Below are 20517 nucleotides of genomic sequence, written 5' to 3'. Positions count from 1 at the left end.
TATACAATATTTAATTTTTTACGGATATGACAATTATGACCATCTTGTTTGAACCACAAAACGTTAAAACAATGAAATCCCACATGTTAAGGGAGGTATGAAACTTTGCTCACATGACATTGAGGAGAAAATTCAAATATTTAATATTTCATATAATAAAATACAAAAGAAATAGTGAGTGGGTGATGTCATCGGTCCCCTCATTTGCATACTGACCATGATGTGCATATAACTGTTTGGTGAAATTTAGCAAAACTTTAAAATGTCATAACTTTCTTATTTCAGATCCGATTTTGATGAAATTTTTAGTGTTATTCTTGTTTGATTTTTCTCTTTCTATTAAAATCATCTTTTTGTTGGGGTGGACTTGTCCTTTAAATTAATTAAAAGACACACACTGATAATCAGATAATAACACAAATCAGATAATATATATACTGTATATATTTAATGAGGAATGTAACTTGTACAAATTTGAACACCATAATTTATCAATAACCTTTACAGGAAAAAATAATTATATCCACAGAACAAGTTTTTGGCACGATCGTGTACCATTGTCTATACAATATGCAATGTTGAACCTCACACAACCAATACCCAGGGGTAGATCACAGCTTTACCTATAAAGTGTACATATTTATGCTACAGTAACATAACTGAAGAAGCACTGACTTGCATTCATAAACAAAATGCAGATCCTAAGAAAGTCCGAAGCTACTCAGACAAAGCATAACACAGATTTGTAAAAACAAATTAATTGTTAATTTTTTTACAAATCTTTATTATGCTTTGTATTATTATAATACTGTGATAAATTATCCTGTCAAAGCATATAACAGTATGTATAATGCAGGCGGAGGCTGCAGCTATTGTCTTTACTGTTACACTAAATATAAAGTAACATGTAAGATACGGCGAGACTACAAACAGATGCTGTGGAGAAACCACCGTCGATACGCACTCGGCTTTCTCTTTAGTTGTAGTTTTCTTACGAGTAACCGTTTGGATGGGGATTATTCATACGAAACACAGCCACAAAGTTATACTTGAAAATTAGAAAATATCTGAAGTCAAACATGGTGGTTGCTCCACAGTCAGTCTGTAGTCTCTCCGAAATCAGACTTATTGCTTACATTTTATAGGGCAACTATCACAGTCACAATGCATTTAGCTCTTCTTAAGCAGTTGAATAACATAACTGATAATTTAGATTCTAATGTACGATGTTCACATTTGTACAAAATTCACTATTTAAAACAAAGAGTACTATTATTGCAATTTTTTTATACATAATATAATTCTATTTAATACCATACCTTTGATACCAATACTGATACATTGGACATACACAATGTGATACACACAGCATGAACATTTTGCCCATTATGGGGGGAGGAGCTTTCAGAGATGAAGACTGGAATATACCTATGGCAAGCCATGAATTGGCTACGATTCTACCAATGGATTCTTCCATTTTCTCCATCAATGGGATCTACTTAAGAAAGCAGAACCTTCATCACATTAAGTGTGAAGCTTAAAACTTGGGTTCTTACAATGAAAACACTCAATCCAGAACAAGAAATCCAGCTTTATAAAACCAACATTGGGCAAAGGGACAATAAGCAGTTCTAAATATAAGAGTTGATAGTCTTCTAGACTACGTCTTGAAGCTCTGTGGTTGACCATACATGTATGGCCGATTTTTGTGACTGACTGCACATAATCATCAATGCAATCAGTTATGGCCCCGTCTTACAACAAGGAGTTGCGATTGATCTGATCAACCCCAACCATGATAAGCCAGCAATGCCCACATCTAAAATGCATTTTTGTTCAAATTTTTTTCTATAAATGATGCATACTTAAACATTGTTTTCTTGACAATTTTTGGTGTGTTCGCCTTTGTGTACAAAGGACATATTTGCAAATTTCCTGTATAAAAAAAAATATGACACCGATGGATTTCCATACAGTTGAGATTGATCGGATCAATCGTAACTCTTTGTAAGATGGGGCCCAGCTGTGCAAATGAAATGTATGATCAATCGCTATGCTCTGCATTACGTGGCCTTGAACTGTTCGCTTTGCAAACTGACTCGTATCCAAAACCAACTCATATGAGAGAAACTGTACATTTTAAAGTACTTGGTACTACTTCTCAACACAGTATGACCAACATTAACATTACGGCCCAGATTCACAAGAGATGTCTGGACAATAGATGGGGTTCCAAACCCTTTCTAAGGTATTTCTAGTGCATTGAAATGAACGGTTCCATGACATTTGCTCCGGCGAAAATTACTCTGATCAAAAATATACATGTTAAGCCAACCATATCAAACCTAACCTCCAAAAACTAAATAATCCCTAATCCTTATCTTTTCACTATTCTAACCAAAAACTCTATTACAATCCTAACTCTAACCCTATGCCCTCTGAGATATTAAGACAGGAGCAAATGTCGCAGGAGCATGTCGTGTAACCAAACAAACATGATACACGTTTATTACCCATGGGTGCACTAGAAATATACCTGGAACGTATTTAGGGCAGACATGTTTAAGACCCTAGTTGGAATTTAAACCAGGATGGAGTTTGACCTCCTTTGTGAATCTGGGCTAAGAAGTTTCTGACATTAAACCTACCACCTACACTTAGAGACAGACAAGAATAGATTACCATATATAATATAATTTCTGAACTGATAGCAATATACTTGAAGGATGATTCGAAGATTTAATCTAAGAATTTTCTGTTGATGTTTGCACCAAAGAGTTTGTTCCTTATCTCGGGGAGCATCTGTAAAGATAATAAAAATAAACAAAAACATCATATAATACCCGAGACGGGCCAGGGATATAATAAAGATTATATAGGATTTATATAGCGCATATATCCACCTTGTTAGGTGCTCAAGGCGCTTCTATATTACACCGCCTAAGCTAGTCCAACAAGTCCGGTGCTCACAGCTTTTTTGAGGAATTACTCCCTGCCAGTACCCATTTACCTCACGTGGGTTGAGTGCAGCACAAAGGAGGTGAATTTCTTGCTGAAGGAAAACACGCCATGGCTGGGAATGGAACCCAAGTCCCTCAGATTGAAAGACGAGAGTCTTAACCACTGCACCTTGATGCCCACACAAATACAAATATACAAATGCACATAGGAGTGTATTTAAAGGGGCAAATGAACCGGCAACCTTAAAGGTAAATGCCAGTTGTGGAAACAATATCAAAATGAGTTCGTACAGAATCCAATGAAATGACCACCAAAGTGTCTGTTTGTATAAATAAAACATATGTGCCAAAGAATTCTGGAAGAAATTGTGTAAATGCTGAGAAATCAGCAAATAAGCACACGATTCGGGTCAAGCGTCGGGCCGACATTCAAGGCAATAATAATACACTGTCCCACGTGCGCTTATCTGTGTTGGTGATCTTCAGTGTGAACATTTTTCAGCGTAGATTTCAAGATTTCACAAAGTTCAGTTTATGTAACTGTACCAGATCTAGATCCTCGATGATATACTGACAATTAAGCCTGGTTTACAGACTTTCTCATGAAATCAGTGTTTACTGCAACTACTGGCATTTCTCTTTAATAGCCCAACCTCAAGTCCTCATATCTGGCCAGGTTCATGGCCCATAATGCAATATTCTGAGCAGTGTAGTCTTGTGACACAGGCACACTTGAATGATAACACTGATTCGGAGCTCAACACATTCATATCAAAATTAATGTTATAAAGAAGCAAAACGTGTACCTTTCCTCTCAAAAACATTTTTATTTTCTCAACACAAATAAAATCATAGACTTATTTAGTCTCTGTATTACTAATCTCAATTGGTATATTTTAAGACTAGCCAATTAAAATACACAGTCAATGAGAGAAAACACAGTTCGCTCCCCCTTTAAAGAATTCCCATGGCCCTCGTGTTCCATTGTATTGTGGCTAACAGCACTGCCCAGTATGCAGCATCATGTATGTAAAACATGTCCTCAAAGTTATTTTAGATTCCTAAATGTGTAAATGAGAGCTTTCCTAATATCATATTCATGATCTGTGACATAAACATTAATGATTAAATGAACATTATGCAACAGCAATTTCAATTAGAAATTACAAATTTTGCCAAGAGTGTTACTTTTATGTTGCAAACCTGGATTGTAGATAGGACGTTTCAAAATCCACAAAACATGATCCAAAAAAAAAATAGGGTCAACTTACCTGATTACTAGTAAGTGCTAGTCTCTTCTCAAGGGTGTTTTCAACTTTGATAGTACCGCTGGGTGTATATAGCTCTATACCACCACTCCTATGTAACACAGAGATAGGAACAATGAGTGATTCGCAATTACTTATTTCATTGTGAGAGAATGCTGTTGGTCTGTTGCATCATTATCAGTCGTATCACAGTTTGTCCAACACTACAACTTCAGCATTTCCTAATCCTACCCACACCTTATGTTTGCAAAATACTTTCTTTCCATTTTATGTAACATGATGTCTTTCAGGTTATTCAAATGGAAATTTTACAAAACATGCAATCATTTGGAGTCAAATTGAAACGAAGTAAAACAAAAAAATACATGTAATCAAATATCTATAACTACATTTACCATGGTAACGGGGCTTTGCAGCCAATCACTGTCAAGGTTTTGATGGTAACTACAATAATGGTGGTTACCAAAGTTGTAACTCCATGAAACAGGCCCCAGGGGTCCGTAACACAAAAATCAGTGATCGATTGCTAAAATCGATTGACCAATCAAGATCAATGGTTCATGTGCATTTGGTTCAAAGTGCCGACTAGGAACCAATCAAAAGAGTTCTTTCATATTTTGCTATTCATTGCGAAGCTTTGTGTTATGCGTCCCTGAGCTGACAATGAGATCAACAGTGCGGAATGAAATTTGCAAAAAGACAATTCTAGAATTGAAATTGAAGCATGGGCAAAAATGGATTTATTTCCAATTTGTCTAATGCCAATTCATCCAATCGCCAACTCGTCTAATAACCAGTTAGTTGGTCCAATAGCCATTTAGTCCATATACCATTATGTCTAATTGGACTAAGTGTTAATGGGGCAAAATGAATGAAAATTAAATGGATATCAGACCAACTGGTTATCAGACGAAATGGTGATTAGACAAAGTGATGATTGGACCAAATGGATATTGAACCAAATGGTTGTTAGACGAAATGTTGATGGATGGAATGGCATTAGACTAAATGAAAGTAGACCATGTAGTGAGTGGACGAGTTGGCAATTTACCCATATATGGTGGATCATACTACTTCATAGGAATATTACTTACAGTTCAGGGGACAAGAAGTTCTCTGGATCAATGACGACATTGCATTCTTTCTTACTGGCTTCCCTGTAAGCCTTTACTGCATCGGGTACACACTCCTAGAAAAAAGAGAAAGGGAGGGAGATGCTTTTTTTACAGGTAAATGCAGAATATCTGCAAAAACTTTAGTACACCAGGCCACTGCACATCTAACAAATTTTCTACAATCCAATTTTGTAATAAAATGCATTTTTTCATTTCATAAAATATAAATGAAAATAATGTTTTTATTTGAGGTTCACAATGTCTAAGAATACTAATATCATTTTTTCAAAAATAATTGCAAGCATTTATTTTGGAGTAAAGGCCAAATTGGTTTCAAACTGCACATTACAAATCATGTGCATGTAGGCATTTAAGTGCGACTCTAAGTAATACAATATTTAAATCTTTGTGAACCCCCCCCGGCTCTTTTGATCATTTTGGGGGCAAAATCGTCCCGAGCCCCCATGTCATTTTTCCTTGGCAGTCACTTACCTTACAAGCGCTGACATCACATTCTTTGCATCGGACGACGACGTTGGGTTCCAGGAGCTGAAAGAGACCTTGTGTGATCAAGCCTTGCAGAACCTGCCTATACTTGGCCTTGTTCTTGGTGAGTTCTGTAAGCCTTTCCTGGGCTTCATCCAGAGCTGCCTGCACATGGTCTTCTCTGCATTTCAGGACTTTGAGCCTGGCTTGGTTGAGCATGTTTGACTGGAGACTGGATACATAAAAATAATAACAAACACGGGTTACAACTTCTGAAGGTTTCCATGGCGAAGAAGAATAGTGTAGTAGGTTTTACGGTACACCACGTATCTTTCTTGGACGAGTGTTGGTCCTGAAAAGAACCACCCAATCTCGACGTTTCGACAAGTGTGTTCTTGTCGTCCTCAGGAGAATGAGCAAAGTTTGTAAAAGCAGGCCTTATATACTCTGTCAAAGTGCCTTGTCACCCACGTCCGCATATGTGGATGTCATGTGACTTATCTAGCCAATCCTGTAAGGTACCGTGCATACGGCACTTCGACAAGAGTATATAAGGCCTGCTTTTACAAACTTTGCTCATTCTCCTGAGGACGGCAAGAACACACTTGTCGAAACGTCGAGATTGGGTGGTCTTTTTCAGGACCAACACTTGCCCAAGAAAGATACATGGTGTACCGTGAAACCTACTACACTAAACACGGGTTAATAGTAATTATAATAATTGGATTTATTTAGCGCTTTTTCCAGAGGATACAAAACACTGTTGATGGCATATTACAAGTTAAGGTTTATGGTTATATTAGTGTGTTTTGATATGTTTTTTGAAGAGGTCAAGAGAAGAGAGGTTTCGGAGAGATGGAGGGAATTTGTTCCAAAGACGGGGGGAAAGAGATTGAAAAGAGTTGAAACCGGCCAGTTTTCTGGATTTTGGAATGACATAGGAAGGAGCAGCTGCAGAACAAAGAGAGTATGTAGATCTTTGTTGCTGAAATAATGAAGGAATGTAAGAAGGAAGTGTGGTTGACAGAGATTTATAGGTTTGAACAAGTATTCGAAAATGTATTCTATCAGAAACAGGTAGCCAATAAAGTTCATTTAGAAGAGGGGAACGGTGTAATGAGCTAGAGACTCTGAGGGAGCAAGAACATGTTGTAAGGGCCAATGCTAGCGAACAACAAAAATTTTGCCTCATGAAATGAAATTAAAGAGAGTTCTGATAGATTTTGACATAATATACCTCAGGTAGAATATTTTATCTTTTTCCATTTTCTTCTTTTTCTCATCCCTTCTGTTTCTCTTTTTTTTTTATGGGAATTTTATTTTATTCCTCTATATAATTAAATAATTGATTTATTAATTTGTTTGTCCGTCCACCTACTCACTCACTCATTCATTAATTTATCTGTTTTTTTTTTTGGGGGGGGGGGGTGGAAGGGGCAAATTGTACCCAAGCCCCTATCTTACAGCAGGGGTTTATGGGTAGCTTGAAGGACCAAAAAAATCCAAAATAGCTCCTCCCCCTTGAGTTGTACAAGAACTAGTCTGCAGGTTCAGACCCCTTGGTTTTCACAATTTGCATAGTGCACAATGCAGAGTCTGAAGCCGTGAGACTAGATTCACTGACACAGACTGAGCCTCTGGTGTCTAGTCTTTACTCTAGACCTATTATCAAATATGCATCTGCGCTTGCAGACTATACAAGAACCTCCATACATTTGAACTGATCTCAATGGCCCATATTCTGAAGTCAGGTTTAACTTAAACTCAGGTTTAAAGTTGTGGTTTAAGTATGGGAAGCCAAAAGTATCCAATTTTTTATTAAGTTGGATGTTTCTTATGTTTACTGTGCTCTTTCCTGATTCATCGATGGTGAAGACAATCATCTATTTATACTTCCTAGACAATTATGAATGAATTCAGAGCCAAATGAGCTGAAATATGATATCTCTACCATTAGTGATTTATGTAACAATTGGCTATCCATACTTAAACCACAACTTTAAACCTGAGTTTAAGTTAAACCCGACTTCAGAATACGGGCCAATAAAAAGTAGGAATATATAATAGGAAAAGCAGCCCCCTTCAGAATTTTTTTTTTATTCCTGGTATGCTGAACATGCAGCAATATATTGTTGATTTTCGCAAGTAATTTAATACCAAGCAGGTGTTTAATATCGACCCAGACTGAAAAGACTTTAATGTACATGGATGAAAATTCCACATGTGGTAAAGATTTCATCTTATTCTCTATGACTAAACATAAATGAGGCTTATGTGAAGAGTGTCTTTAGTGAGATCATGAGAGGTCATATATTGTGGACAAAATATTGGCTATTCATTGAAGTTTGGTGTCACAGTATACCTACAATGTATGTCACGTATCGTGCAATCCTAATTTTGGAGTAGTAGAACAGTATTCTGTTCTCAACAGCAGTTGTTACTGGATACCAAATTCAGGGCCCGTAATTGCTAACTTGAAAGAACAATTCTGATTGGTTCCTAGTCAGTCTACTGAGCAAATTGCACATACAACGATGGTCTTGATTGGTCATCACCAACCTTCAGGTTACGGGCCCACGACTGAATAAGAATGAGACAACACATCTTTTGGCAAAAACGATGTCAACTAAATTACAAGTTAAATGTACCAGAATCAAGTACACTTTTGAAGAATAATAGAGTACCGAAGTGTGACCTCATCAATTTTCACTTTTTGCATTTCAGCGCTTTTTATACCATAATTTGGTAGAGCACGATAAAAAACTCCTACAACCCTATTGGCCTGGTTCTAAAAGTTAGGAACCAGGCCAAAAATACACTGACTTCTATGGGGCTAATTATGTATTCATGAGGTCATAACTTGGGGCCCCATGGACCAATTCCCACCAAGTTTGGATTATGGGTTATTTTCATCAGGCGCTACCAAAATATGGTATAAAAGACGCTGTTCAATGCAAAAAAGTTTTTTGTGACGTCATCACTTCGGTACTCTATACATTTGCTTTCATAAAGGAAATGTCGCTTCTGTCATTTACTTCACATTATCTGATTTTTACCACTGGATGTTAATACGGAAATTGTTTGTTTGTGGTTTGAGCAACACACATGTACATAAAATGAAGATCAAATTGGATGAAAGTAATGCTCACATTTTCTTTTGAAGATCAAGATTTTTCTCCTTGCGGGTGTAAAATTCTGAGATCTTGATTCTCTGTTGCTGAACAAGACGACCTTTCTCGATTTGAAACTCTTCCTCTGCCTGTTAACATTCGAAAACAAATACAATACTTCATAATTGTTAAGACACATCTAACTATTAATTTCCCAAATCAACAATCATTTATAAATTATGGGGCAAAGAGGTTTCAGAGGGAGGGGGGTGCAATTTATTTTAGTAAGTATTTGTATTATTTTGGAAACAGCAACTGGAGTTGAAGCCGGTGTACTTTTGATAAGCAGCTGGATTAATGGGGCTTGTGATTAAAGGCTCTCATACACACAAAAGAAAATCTATATTAATTCTTTGAAAGGTGTTGGAAACTTAAAACATAACAATAAATATAGAGATTAAATCTAAATCTTAACATTTTATTGCAAAGTATTTATAACCATTCCATATCAGAGTGGTTGAGATGGGTTACAGAGAAAGATAAACATTACGGAGAGAGGTGGAAAAAGAAAGAGTGATAGTGTGACAAGAGGAAGAGAGAGAGAGTTAAAGAGAGAGAAAGAAGGAGTGAATGTGGGATGAAACAAATGGTACATGCATCAGATGCATGTGTATGAGGGATAGAGAATGATAAGGATCTATAGAATGATAGAGACTGAAAGAGAGAGAGAGAGAGAGGATGTGACTGAAAACATATCTCATGGCAACTTCCTGGCTCTAGAAATAAATTGGTTTTGACTTCACTCAGCATCATGTCAGTTTAGATCTAGTCATTTCATTCTCACACACATGTACATGCAGATCTTGTTCATTTTGAAATAGCACAGTGAACAATGTAGAATCTATTTCTATTTAATGATTTATTTACTTATTTATTCATTAATATTATTATTATCAAATTATTATTATTATTTTATTTATTTATTATTCATATTATTATTATTATTATTAATAGTAATTTTTTTTTGGGGGGGGGGGGGTGGTAGTAGTACTACTTCATTGTAAGGGCAAATTTTCCTCTGGTTTCTGTCATCTGAAAATGTAAATTTTGTATTGTTTGATGATCTTTTTTTGTTCTCCTGTGACATATACAAAACACATACCATAACAAAACTATTGTAAATAGTAGAAAACATAAAAAAACAGTAAGATTTCAGCACTGCAGAATACAAAGCTTGGCTATTACATGACTTATGCTACAAGGTTGTTTCATCTGTAGATCGCCTGATGCACGATTTTGTTCAATTGGACATTGCATTTTCATGATTTTTACTGATTTTCCATTTATCATTTTTGGGGGACCTTGAATTTTGTGATTGTGTGAATTTAGGACTGAATTCTTTCCTGTTTCCTTTATTGCGCCAAACTGGAGATGTTACATATTTAATAGGGGGTTAGCCTTCTCAAGAGGCAAAAAATTATTATTATTATAATTATCAAAATTATTATCATTATTATCATTTTTTTAATTATTTTTTTTCTTCAAATTTTGTTTAATTATTAATTAAATAATTAATTTATTTATTCAAATATCATTCTTTTTTATTACTTTTTTTTGGGGGGCTGGTACTTTTCACTGCCCAAATATGTAACATTTTAGCTTTAACATCGGGGATTTTCTTGGGCATGCATGGACATTGGAGGGGGGGGGGGGTGTCCCAAGGCCCTGTGTAATTATTCCCTGATACTATTACTAACCTTTGCATCAATTTCCTCTGCCTTTTCCTTGGCTTCCTGGTCGATGAAAGCCATCATATGTTGGATCTATGAAAAAAAAAAAAAAAACATACATATAACAAAAATGATAATAAAAGATATGATAATAATAATAAAAATAATATAGGTATATTTACACAGGGAAGCCACTTCAGTTCTGAAAACTGTTCTCTCAGCGGGCCCTGCTATTATCATTACCCCGGCCTTAGCTGGGCTGCCTAGGCGCTCAAGCATTCAAGGAATTGCTACCTACCGGGTACCCATTCACCTCACCTGGGTTGAGTGCAGCACAATGTGGATAAATTTCTTGCTGAAGGAAATTACGCCATGGCTGGGATATGATAACCACAACAACAATACTACTAATAATATTATGATGCAGCATCTAACTATTTTTAAAGGCACTTCAATAAATACAAGGTTTATAAGACAAATGATATCACTGAAATATGAGTTTATAATTAAAGGGGAATGAAACCTTTGGAACAAGTAGGCTTGTGTCGAAACAGAAAAATCAAAGAATAAGAACAAAGAAAGTTTGAGAAAAATTGGACAAATAATAAGAAAGTTATGAGCATTTGAATATTGCAATCACTAATGCCATGGAGATCCTCCAATTGGCAATGCGACAAGGATGTGTGATGTCACATGTGGACAACTTTCCCTTTGATGGACTATAAAATACCCTCAAAATGTCTCTTTTTGCTCTTTCTTATGGTGATACAAACTATTTATCCATGATGTATTCTTTAAAAATCTGTATTACATGCCCTCCTATAGAAAAAACACATGTGATCTATTGATGGATATGATAAAAGAGGCAGTTTATGTGAAATAAATACTAAATTAATGGGGAGAGTTGTTCACAAGTGACATCACACATCTTTGTCGCATTGTCAATGTGAGAATCTCCACAGCATTAGTGATCGCAATATTCAAATGCTCATAACTTTCTCGTTATTTATCCGATTTTTCTCAAACTTTCATTGATCTGTTTCCTGAATTTTTCTGTTTTCACACAAGCTATCTTGTTCCAAAGGTTTCATTCTCCTTTAAGGCATTATCATTGAAGCATTGTGAGTTATATTTCAATGATCACAGAAAGGTCTGGAAATATAAATTGTTGCACTAAATGATTCATGACCATTCATTATTGTTTCTCACATTCCTATTTAAAAAAAATACTTGATTATGAATGGTCCCGCTTGTTGCCTAATGATAAAAATTGGGACTGGATTTCCTTGTCTTGTCTGTTTTTCTTTCCTTTTACATTTTTTCTCTTTCATTTCATTGTATTTTCTCTATTTTTTTACCTGTTTTTTTTTCTTCATTATTTCTTCTCTTTTTTTTATTTTCCAAAAGATGCATGTATTTCACCGTAGAAAAAGTTTTCTTTATAAATCTTTTCTTTCTCCCCTATGGCTCATGTAAAGTTTAGAGTGGGTTTGCTTTCAATATTATTTAGAGGGAAAAACAAATCTGTTAATGGCGGCAAGCTTACAACATCAGGATCCATCCTGTACACGTATCTTCTTTGCTTGGTTATGGCAACCAGTCTGAATTGATTATTTTTGCCACAAAACTTTTTAAAATAATATTTTTATAAAACCTTCTTTCATAGTCTTTGAGATTTTTTTCCTCCCTTATTTTTATTTCTTTTCTCTTCCTTGTCTTTTCCATTCCTTTTTTATCTTTTCATGGTTGAAAGGATTTTTTCTTTCACATACATTACTTCTAGCTTCTGTTTGTCATCTTTTTATTTCTTTTTTTTTTTGTCACTTTAATTTTTTTTCTTCCTATTGTATCATATTATAAAAAATCTCATTATTTTTTTCTTGCTTTTGTTAAGTTGCAGTACAATTATTTTTGTGACTTTCTTCTGCTAGATCTACATTTACAAAGTCAACAGTGAAAACTAAGTCTTGTCCTCTCCCGGCCACACCCACCCCAAAGTAAGGCACCACGTTTGTCCTTTTCCCCCGCATTTTGATCATCTTTCCATTTTTCTTTTAGTTTCTCAATTCTCTTTAGTTTGTGTGTTCCATTACATCCCCCGTCCAAAACTAATCCTTGCCCTTAGTTAGTTTAGTTCGTAACTTTAATTTACTTTAGGAAGCCGGCCAACGGCAACCGACCTTCATTCATTCTGCCTAAATAAAGCCCTGGCTAAATCCATTCCAAGCAATTTTTTTTAAATTAAAAATTCACCTCCAACTCTGTGACTGAGTATGAATGCAACTTCAGATTCTGGCAGCCCTCGCCGTGTAGGCATGTACCCCCCCCCCCCCCACCCGGCCTAGGCCTTAGCCTGTGTCTGTGAACACCCGGCCCGGCCCTGCAACAGCGTGGCCAGTGAAAAAAATCCAATTATGCCAGAGGAGCAGCGAAATTATGCTAAATTGCGAAAAATTATGCCAAACCGGTTTGGACCCTAGGATTTTCCACAGGGGGGGCAAAACCGTCCGCCAAAAAAATTTGACAAGCAAAAAAAAAAAAGGTCTTCAATCAGAAATAAAGGATTTCGTGCCAGAAAAAAAATTGACAAGCAAAAAAAAAAAAAAAAAAAAAAAAAAAAAGAAAAGGGTCTTCACTCTTCAAATAGGGCCTAGATCAAAATTACGCTAAAAATGCTATTAGTAAGCTTGTAACCGATTTTGCAATCGGCAACCGATTCCATTCGATTTCACCACAATCGGCAATCACTTGCCGATCTTCGATCATGCCCCTTGAAGGAAAAAATCGAAAATAAAAAATCGGCGTAGATCTGGTTACAGTGCGTGATTGTTTTTGAGGTGCTAGCTATTTAGAGGTCGCATTATTCAGGGAGAAAGACGCGGTATTATCTATGGCGATGTTTAAGATGATAGATATCTTCTCTTCCGCTTCTCTTCCAACTCATGGTGATAGCGGATGCCGCCGTGAACTTTGAAAGGTCGTATTACCGATGGAGCTCACTGCGTTACTCTCTTACATCGTTTATGATTATATACATTTCATTTTCAACCTCGTGGTGATAGCGGATGCCGCCGTGAACTTCGAAAGGTCGTATTACCGACGGAGCTCACTGCGCTACTCTCTTACCCCCTTTATAATGATATAAATCTTCTCTTCAACCTCGTGGTGATAGCGGACCCCGCCATAAACTTTTAAAGACTGTACTATTGACGGAGCTTATTGCGTTACTCTCTTACATCATTTATGATGATATACATTTTATTTTCAACCTCGTGGTGATAGCGGACCCCGCCGTGAACTTTTAAAGATCGTGCTACTGACGGATTGCGTTACTCTCTTACATCGTTTATAATGATATAAATCTTCTCTTCAACCTCGTGGTGATAGCGGACCCCGCCATAAACTTTTAAAGACTGTACTATTGACGGAGCTTATTGCGTTGCTCTCTTACATCGTTTATGATGATATTAATTTTATTTTCAACCTCGTGGTGATAGCGGAAGCCGCCGTGAACTTTGAAAGGTCGTATTACCGACGGAGCTCACTGCGCTACTCTCTAACCCCGTTTATAATGATATAAATCTTCTCTTCAACCTCGTGGTGATAGCGGACCCCGCCATAAACTTTTAAAGACTGTACTATTGACGGAGCTTATTGCGTTACTCTCTTACATCGTTTATGATGATATACATTTTATTTTCAACCTCGTGGTGATAGCGGATGCCGCCGTGAACTTTGAAAGGTCGTACTATTGACGGAGCTCATTGCGTTACTCTCTTACATCGTTTATGATGATTTACATTTTATTTTCAACCTCGTGGTGATAGCGGACCCCGCCGTGAACTTTTAAAGATCGTGCTACTGACGGAGCTTATTGCGTTACTCTCTTACATCGTTTATGATGATATACATTTTATTTTCAACCTCGTGGTGATAGCGGATGCCGCCGTGAACTTTGAAAGGTCGTATTACCGACGGAGCTCACTGCGTTACTCTCTTATATCGTTTATGATGATATACATTTTATTTTCAACCTCGTGGTGATAGCGGATGCCGCCGTGAACTTTGAAAGGTCGTATTACCGACGGAGCTCACTGCGTTACTCTCTTACATCGTTTATGATGATATACATTTTATTTTCAACCTCGTGGTGATAGCGGACCCCGCCGTGAACTTTTAAAGATCGTGCTACTGACGGAGCTTATTGCGTTACTCTCTTACATCGTTTATGATGATATACATTTTATTTTCAACCTCGTGATGATAGCGGATGCCGCCGTGAACTTTGAAAGGTCGTATTACCGACGGAGCTCACTGCGTTACTCTCTTACATCGTTTATGATGATATACATTTTATTTTCAACCTCAAGGTGATAGCGGACCCCGCCGTGAACTTTTAAAGATCGTGCTACTGACGGAGCTTATTGCGTTACTCTCTTACATCGTTTATGATGATATACATTTTATTTTCAACCTCGTGGTGATAGCGGATGCCGCCGTGAACTTTGAAAGGTCGTACTATTGACGGAGCTCATTGCGTTACTCTCTTACATCGTTTATGATGATTTACATTTTATTTTCAACCTCGTGGTGATAGCGGACCCCGCCGTGAACTTTAAGATCGTGCTACTGACGGAGTTTATTGCGTTACTCTCTTACATCGTTTATGATGATATACATTTTATTTTCAACCTCGTGGTGATAGCGGATGCCGCTGTGAACTTTGAAAGGTCGTATTACCGACGGAGCTCACTGCGCTACTCTCTTACCCCCTTTATAATGATATAAATCTTCTCGTCAACCTCGTGGTGATAGCGGACCCCGCCATAAACTTTTAAAGACTGTACTATTGACGGAGCTTATTGCGTTACTCTCTTACATCGTTTATGATGATATACATTCTATTTTCAACCTCGTGGTGATAGCGGATGCCGCCGTGAACTTTGAAAGGTCGTACTATTGACGGAGCTCATTGCGTTACTCTCTTACATCGTTTATGATGATTTACATTTTATTTTCAACCTCGTGGTGATAGCGGACCCCGCCGTGAACTTTTAAAGATCGTGCTACTGACGGAGCTTATTGCGTTACTCTCTTACATCGTTTATGATGATATACATTTTATTTTCAACCTCGTGGTGATAGCGGATGCCGCCGTGAACTTTGAAAGGTCGTATTACCGACGGAGCTCACTGCGTTACTCTCTTATATCGTTTATGATGATATACATTTTATTTTCAACCTCGTGGTGATAGCGGATGCCGCCGTGAACTTTGAAAGGTCGTATTACCGACGGAGCTCACTGCGTTACTCTCTTACATCGTTTATGATGATATACATTTTATTTTCAACCTCGTGGTGATAGCGGACCCCGCCGTGAACTTTTAAAGATCGTGCTACTGACGGAGCTTATTGCGTTACTCTCTTACATCGTTTATGATGATATACATTTTATTTTCAACCTCGTGATGATAGCGGATGCCGCCGTGAACTTTGAAAGGTCGTATTACCGACGGAGCTCACTGCGTTACTCTCTTACATCGTTTATGATGATATACATTTTATTTTCAACCTCAAGGTGATAGCGGACCCCGCCGTGAACTTTTAAAGATCGTGCTACTGACGGAGCTTATTGCGTTACTCTCTTACATCGTTTATGATGATATACATTTTATTTTCAACCTCGTGGTGATAGCGGATGCCGCCGTGAACTTTGAAAGGTCGTACTATTGACGGAGCTCATTGCGTTACTCTCTTACATCGTTTATGATGATTTACATTTTATTTTCAACCTCGTGGTGATAGCGGACCCCGCCGTGAACTTTAAGATCGTGCTACTGACGGAGTTTATTGCGTTACTCTCTTACATCGTTTATGATGATATACATTTTATTTTCAACCTCGTGGTGATAGCGGATGCCGCTGTGAACTTTGAAAGGTCGTATTACCGACGGAGCTCACTGCGCTACTCTCTAACCCCGTTTATAATGATATAAATCTTCTCTTCAACCTCGTGGTGATAGCGGACCCCGCCATAAACTTTTAAAGACTGTACTATTGACGGAGCTTATTGCGTTACTCTCTTACATCGTTTATGATGATATACATTTTATTTTCAACCTCGTGGTGATAGCGGATGCCGCCGTGAACTTTGAAAGGTCGTACTATTGACGGAGCTCATTGCGTTACTCTCTTACATCGTTTATGATGATTTACATTTTATTTTCAACCTCGTGGTGATAGCGGACCCCGCCGTGAACTTTTAAAGATCGTGCTACTGACGGAGCTTATTGCGTTACTCTCTTACATCGTTTATGATGATATACATTTTATTTTCAACCTCGTGGTGATAGCGGATGCCGCCGTGAACTTTGAAAGGTCGTATTACCGACGGAGCTCACTGCGTTACTCTCTTATATCGTTTATGATGATATACATTTTATTTTCAACCTCGTGGTGATAGCGGATGCCGCCGTGAACTTTGAAAGGTCGTATTACCGACGGAGCTCACTGCGTTACTCTCTTACATCGTTTATGATGATATACATTTTATTTTCAACCTCGTGGTGATAGCGGACCCCGCCGTGAACTTTTAAAGATCGTGCTACTGACGGAGCTTATTGCGTTACTCTCTTACATCGTTTATGATGATATACATTTTATTTTCAACCTCGTGATGATAGCGGATGCCGCCGTGAACTTTGAAAGGTCGTATTACCGACGGAGCTCACTGCGTTACTCTCTTACATCGTTTATGATGATATACATTTTATTTTCAACCTCAAGGTGATAGCGGACCCCGCCGTGAACTTTTAAAGATCGTGCTACTGACGGAGCTTATTGCGTTACTCTCTTACATCGTTTATGATGATATACATTTTATTTTCAACCTCGTGGTGATAGCGGATGCCGCCGTGAACTTTGAAAGGTCGTACTATTGACGGAGCTCATTGCGTTACTCTCTTACATCGTTTATGATGATTTACATTTTATTTTCAACCTCGTGGTGATAGCGGACCCCGCCGTGAACTTTAAGATCGTGCTACTGACGGAGTTTATTGCGTTACTCTCTTACATCGTTTATGATGATATACATTTTATTTTCAACCTCGTGGTGATAGCGGATGCCGCTGTGAACTTTGAAAGGTCGTATTACCGACGGAGCTCACTGCGCTACTCTCTTACCCCCTTTATAATGATATAAATCTTCTCGTCAACCTCGTGGTGATAGCGGACCCCGCCATAAACTTTTAAAGACTGTACTATTGACGGAGCTTATTGCGTTACTCTCTTACATCGTTTATGATGATATACATTCTATTTTCAACCTCGTGGTGATAGCGGATGCCGCCGTGAACTTTCAAAGGTCGTACTATTGACGGAGCTCATTGCGTTACTCTCTTACATCGTTTATGATGATTTACATTTTATTTTCAACCTCGTGGTGATAGCGGACCCCGCCGTGAACTTTTAAAGATCGTGCTACTGACGGAGCTTATTGCGTTACTCTCTTACATCGTTTATGATGATATACATTTTATTTTCAACCTCGTGGTGATAGCGGATGCCGCCGTGAACTTTGAAAGGTCGTACTATTGACGGAGCTCATTGCGTTACTCTCTTACATCGTTTATGATGATTTACATTTTATTTTCAACCTCGTGGTGATTGCGGACCCCGCCGTGAACTTTTAAAGATCGTGCTACTGACGGAGCTTATTGCGTTACTCTCTTACATCGTTTATGATGATATACATTTTATTTTCAACCTCGTGGTGATAGCGGATGCCGCCGTGAACTTTGAAAGGTCGTATTACCGACGGAGCTCACTGCGTTACTCTCTTACATCGTTTATGATGATATACATTTTATTTTCAACCTCGTGGTGATAGCGGATGCCGCCGTGAATTTTGAAAGGTCGTACTATTGACGGAGCTCATTGCGTTACTCTCTTACATCGTTTATGATGATTTACATTTTATTTTCAACCTCGTGGTGATTGCGGACCCCGCCGTGAACTTTTAAAGATCGTGCTACTGACGGAGCTTATTGCGTTACTCTCTTACATCGTTTATGATGATATACATTTTATTTTCAACCTCGTGGTGATAGCGGATGCCGCCGTGAACTTTGAAAGGTCGTATTACCGACGGAGCTCACTGCGTTACTCTCTTACATCGTTTATGATGATATACATTTTATTTTCAACCTCGTGGTGATAGCGGATGCCGCCGTGAACTTTGAAAGGTCGTATTACCGACGGAGCTCACTGCGCTACTCTCTTACCCCCCTTATAATGATATAAATCTTATCTTCAACCTCGTGGTGATAGCGGACCCCGCCGTGAACTTCAAATTGATTTGAAAACGCTAGCTACCCAAAACATTTTAATAACATATTTCAAATCATCGTGCGTGCTTGCGTCTTCTACTTCATTTTAATTGCACTTGCGACTTTAAGATGATGCGTCGTAAGAGATCATTCCAATAATTCTAAATCGCTAGCACCTAAAAATACTTCTAAAAGATGTCCCGCCGATCGTTCATTAACCTGTGATCTATGAGAAATATTTTCATTTTATTTTCCTTTGCGCCTTTGCTCGGAAGATGCGTCTTTCGTTTATCTTTCTAATAAAAATCACTCGGTTTATTTTAAAGCTATAACACCTCAAAACCCCTGGCTTTAAAACATGTTCCAAACGATCGCGCATGTTGGCGACTTCCATTCCAATGCATTCGTCTTTGTGACTTTGTCAGGAAGATGCGCGCGACCGCGAACAACATTTTGATGTATTCCTTTGTTTTTAAACATCGCCGATTCGATTTTCGATTCGATTTCGATTTTAGAAGCTTAACTGCCGATCCGATTTTCGATCTGATTTTTGATCCGATTTACAACATTAGCTATTAGTATTAAATATTAGGCCAGATTCTTTGCTTAAAAAATTATGCTGAAAGGGTCGAAATTATGCCAGAAAAAAAAGTCTACTTATGCCAGCATAATGAATTAGGCTGAAAGGGTCGAAATTATGCCAGAAAGCATAATTATGCCAGTTCTGGCAACGTTGCCCTGCAATCGGCCTGAGCCGGCGTAGGCCGTAGGCGTAGCCGCAGGCACGCTAGCGCTAGTTCTCCCCGCATGCGACGGGGACCCGTCTACCCAGGCCCAGTCGGACGGCTCAGTCAGCTCTCTCAGACTCAGAGTCAGAGTCCGCTGAACGAATTCATGGCCACTCTCTCTCTCAACCACTAACTTGTTACTCAACGCATAGGTAAAAATATTTTCAAAGCTTATTCTAGAAGACTTACCTGTTTCTGAACATCTTCGTCACTTAAAGCCATTGTAATGCTTGTAAAGTTAACTGCAAAAAGAAAATAAAAGGACCAAATACTCCCAACAATCTCCGAACTGATCGAGGGCCTGATCGAGCGAGATCCCGTGAACAAATGACGTCACGAGTGTAAGATCATCCTGAATATTAATTTATTTTTTGGAATTACGTCATATTTTGATTAATAAAGGTACAAAATAAATAGATAAAAATTAATTAATATTTTTTTTAATTATCAAAATGGTTTTAGGAGTCTAAATATGATAAAATAAAATTCAAGTCAATAATAAGATTACAAATAATTAAGAGTTTGAGTCTGAAGTAGTTGCGCTAAATTTCATTCTTTTTACTCTTTTTCGTGCTGAAACTCAAAGATGAGTTCTCCATCGAAGAGGAATGGTTACAGCTTTGAATCAAGAGATACAGTATCATGTGTAGAATTTTCAGCCTTCGAACACTCATCTTCTCTCATTGCATTTGGGGGAGATCTTCGAGTTAGCATTGGGACATGCAGGTTT

General features: G+C 37.8%; 2 protein-coding genes across 2 annotated transcripts in view; one reads left to right on the top strand and one right to left on the bottom strand.

The window, feature by feature from the left end:
* Nucleotides 1-433: 433 nt before the first annotated feature.
* On the bottom strand, nucleotides 434-20148 carry LOC129282482 (V-type proton ATPase subunit E-like). Its single transcript, XM_054918378.2, has 7 exons — nucleotides 19977-20148; nucleotides 10697-10762; nucleotides 8979-9088; nucleotides 5836-6061; nucleotides 5323-5417; nucleotides 4232-4319; nucleotides 434-2802 (listed from the first exon to the last, which is right to left on the bottom strand). The coding sequence occupies exons 1-7, from the start codon at nucleotides 20007-20009 to the stop codon at nucleotides 2740-2742; spliced, it is 681 nt and encodes a 226-aa protein (XP_054774353.1). The 5' UTR covers nucleotides 20010-20148; the 3' UTR covers nucleotides 434-2739.
* Nucleotides 20149-20288: 140 nt separating this feature from the next.
* The window catches only part of LOC129282362 (nucleoporin Nup37-like), an 11923-nt gene continuing 11694 nt past the window's right edge, over nucleotides 20289-20517 (top strand). Inside the window, exon 1 of the mRNA XM_054918251.2 lies at nucleotides 20289-20517. This exon is cut by the window's right edge and continues 3 nt beyond it. Coding sequence (XP_054774226.2) covers nucleotides 20374-20517 — 144 coding nt within the window. The 5' untranslated portion in view covers nucleotides 20289-20373.

This window comes from Lytechinus pictus, unplaced genomic scaffold, assembly GCF_037042905.1.
Source record: "Lytechinus pictus isolate F3 Inbred unplaced genomic scaffold, Lp3.0 scaffold_20, whole genome shotgun sequence".
NCBI lineage: Eukaryota > Metazoa > Echinodermata > Echinoidea > Temnopleuroida > Toxopneustidae > Lytechinus > Lytechinus pictus.
The sequence above is the reverse complement of the archived record's forward strand: the minus strand, read 5'-3'. Positions and strand labels throughout refer to the sequence as shown.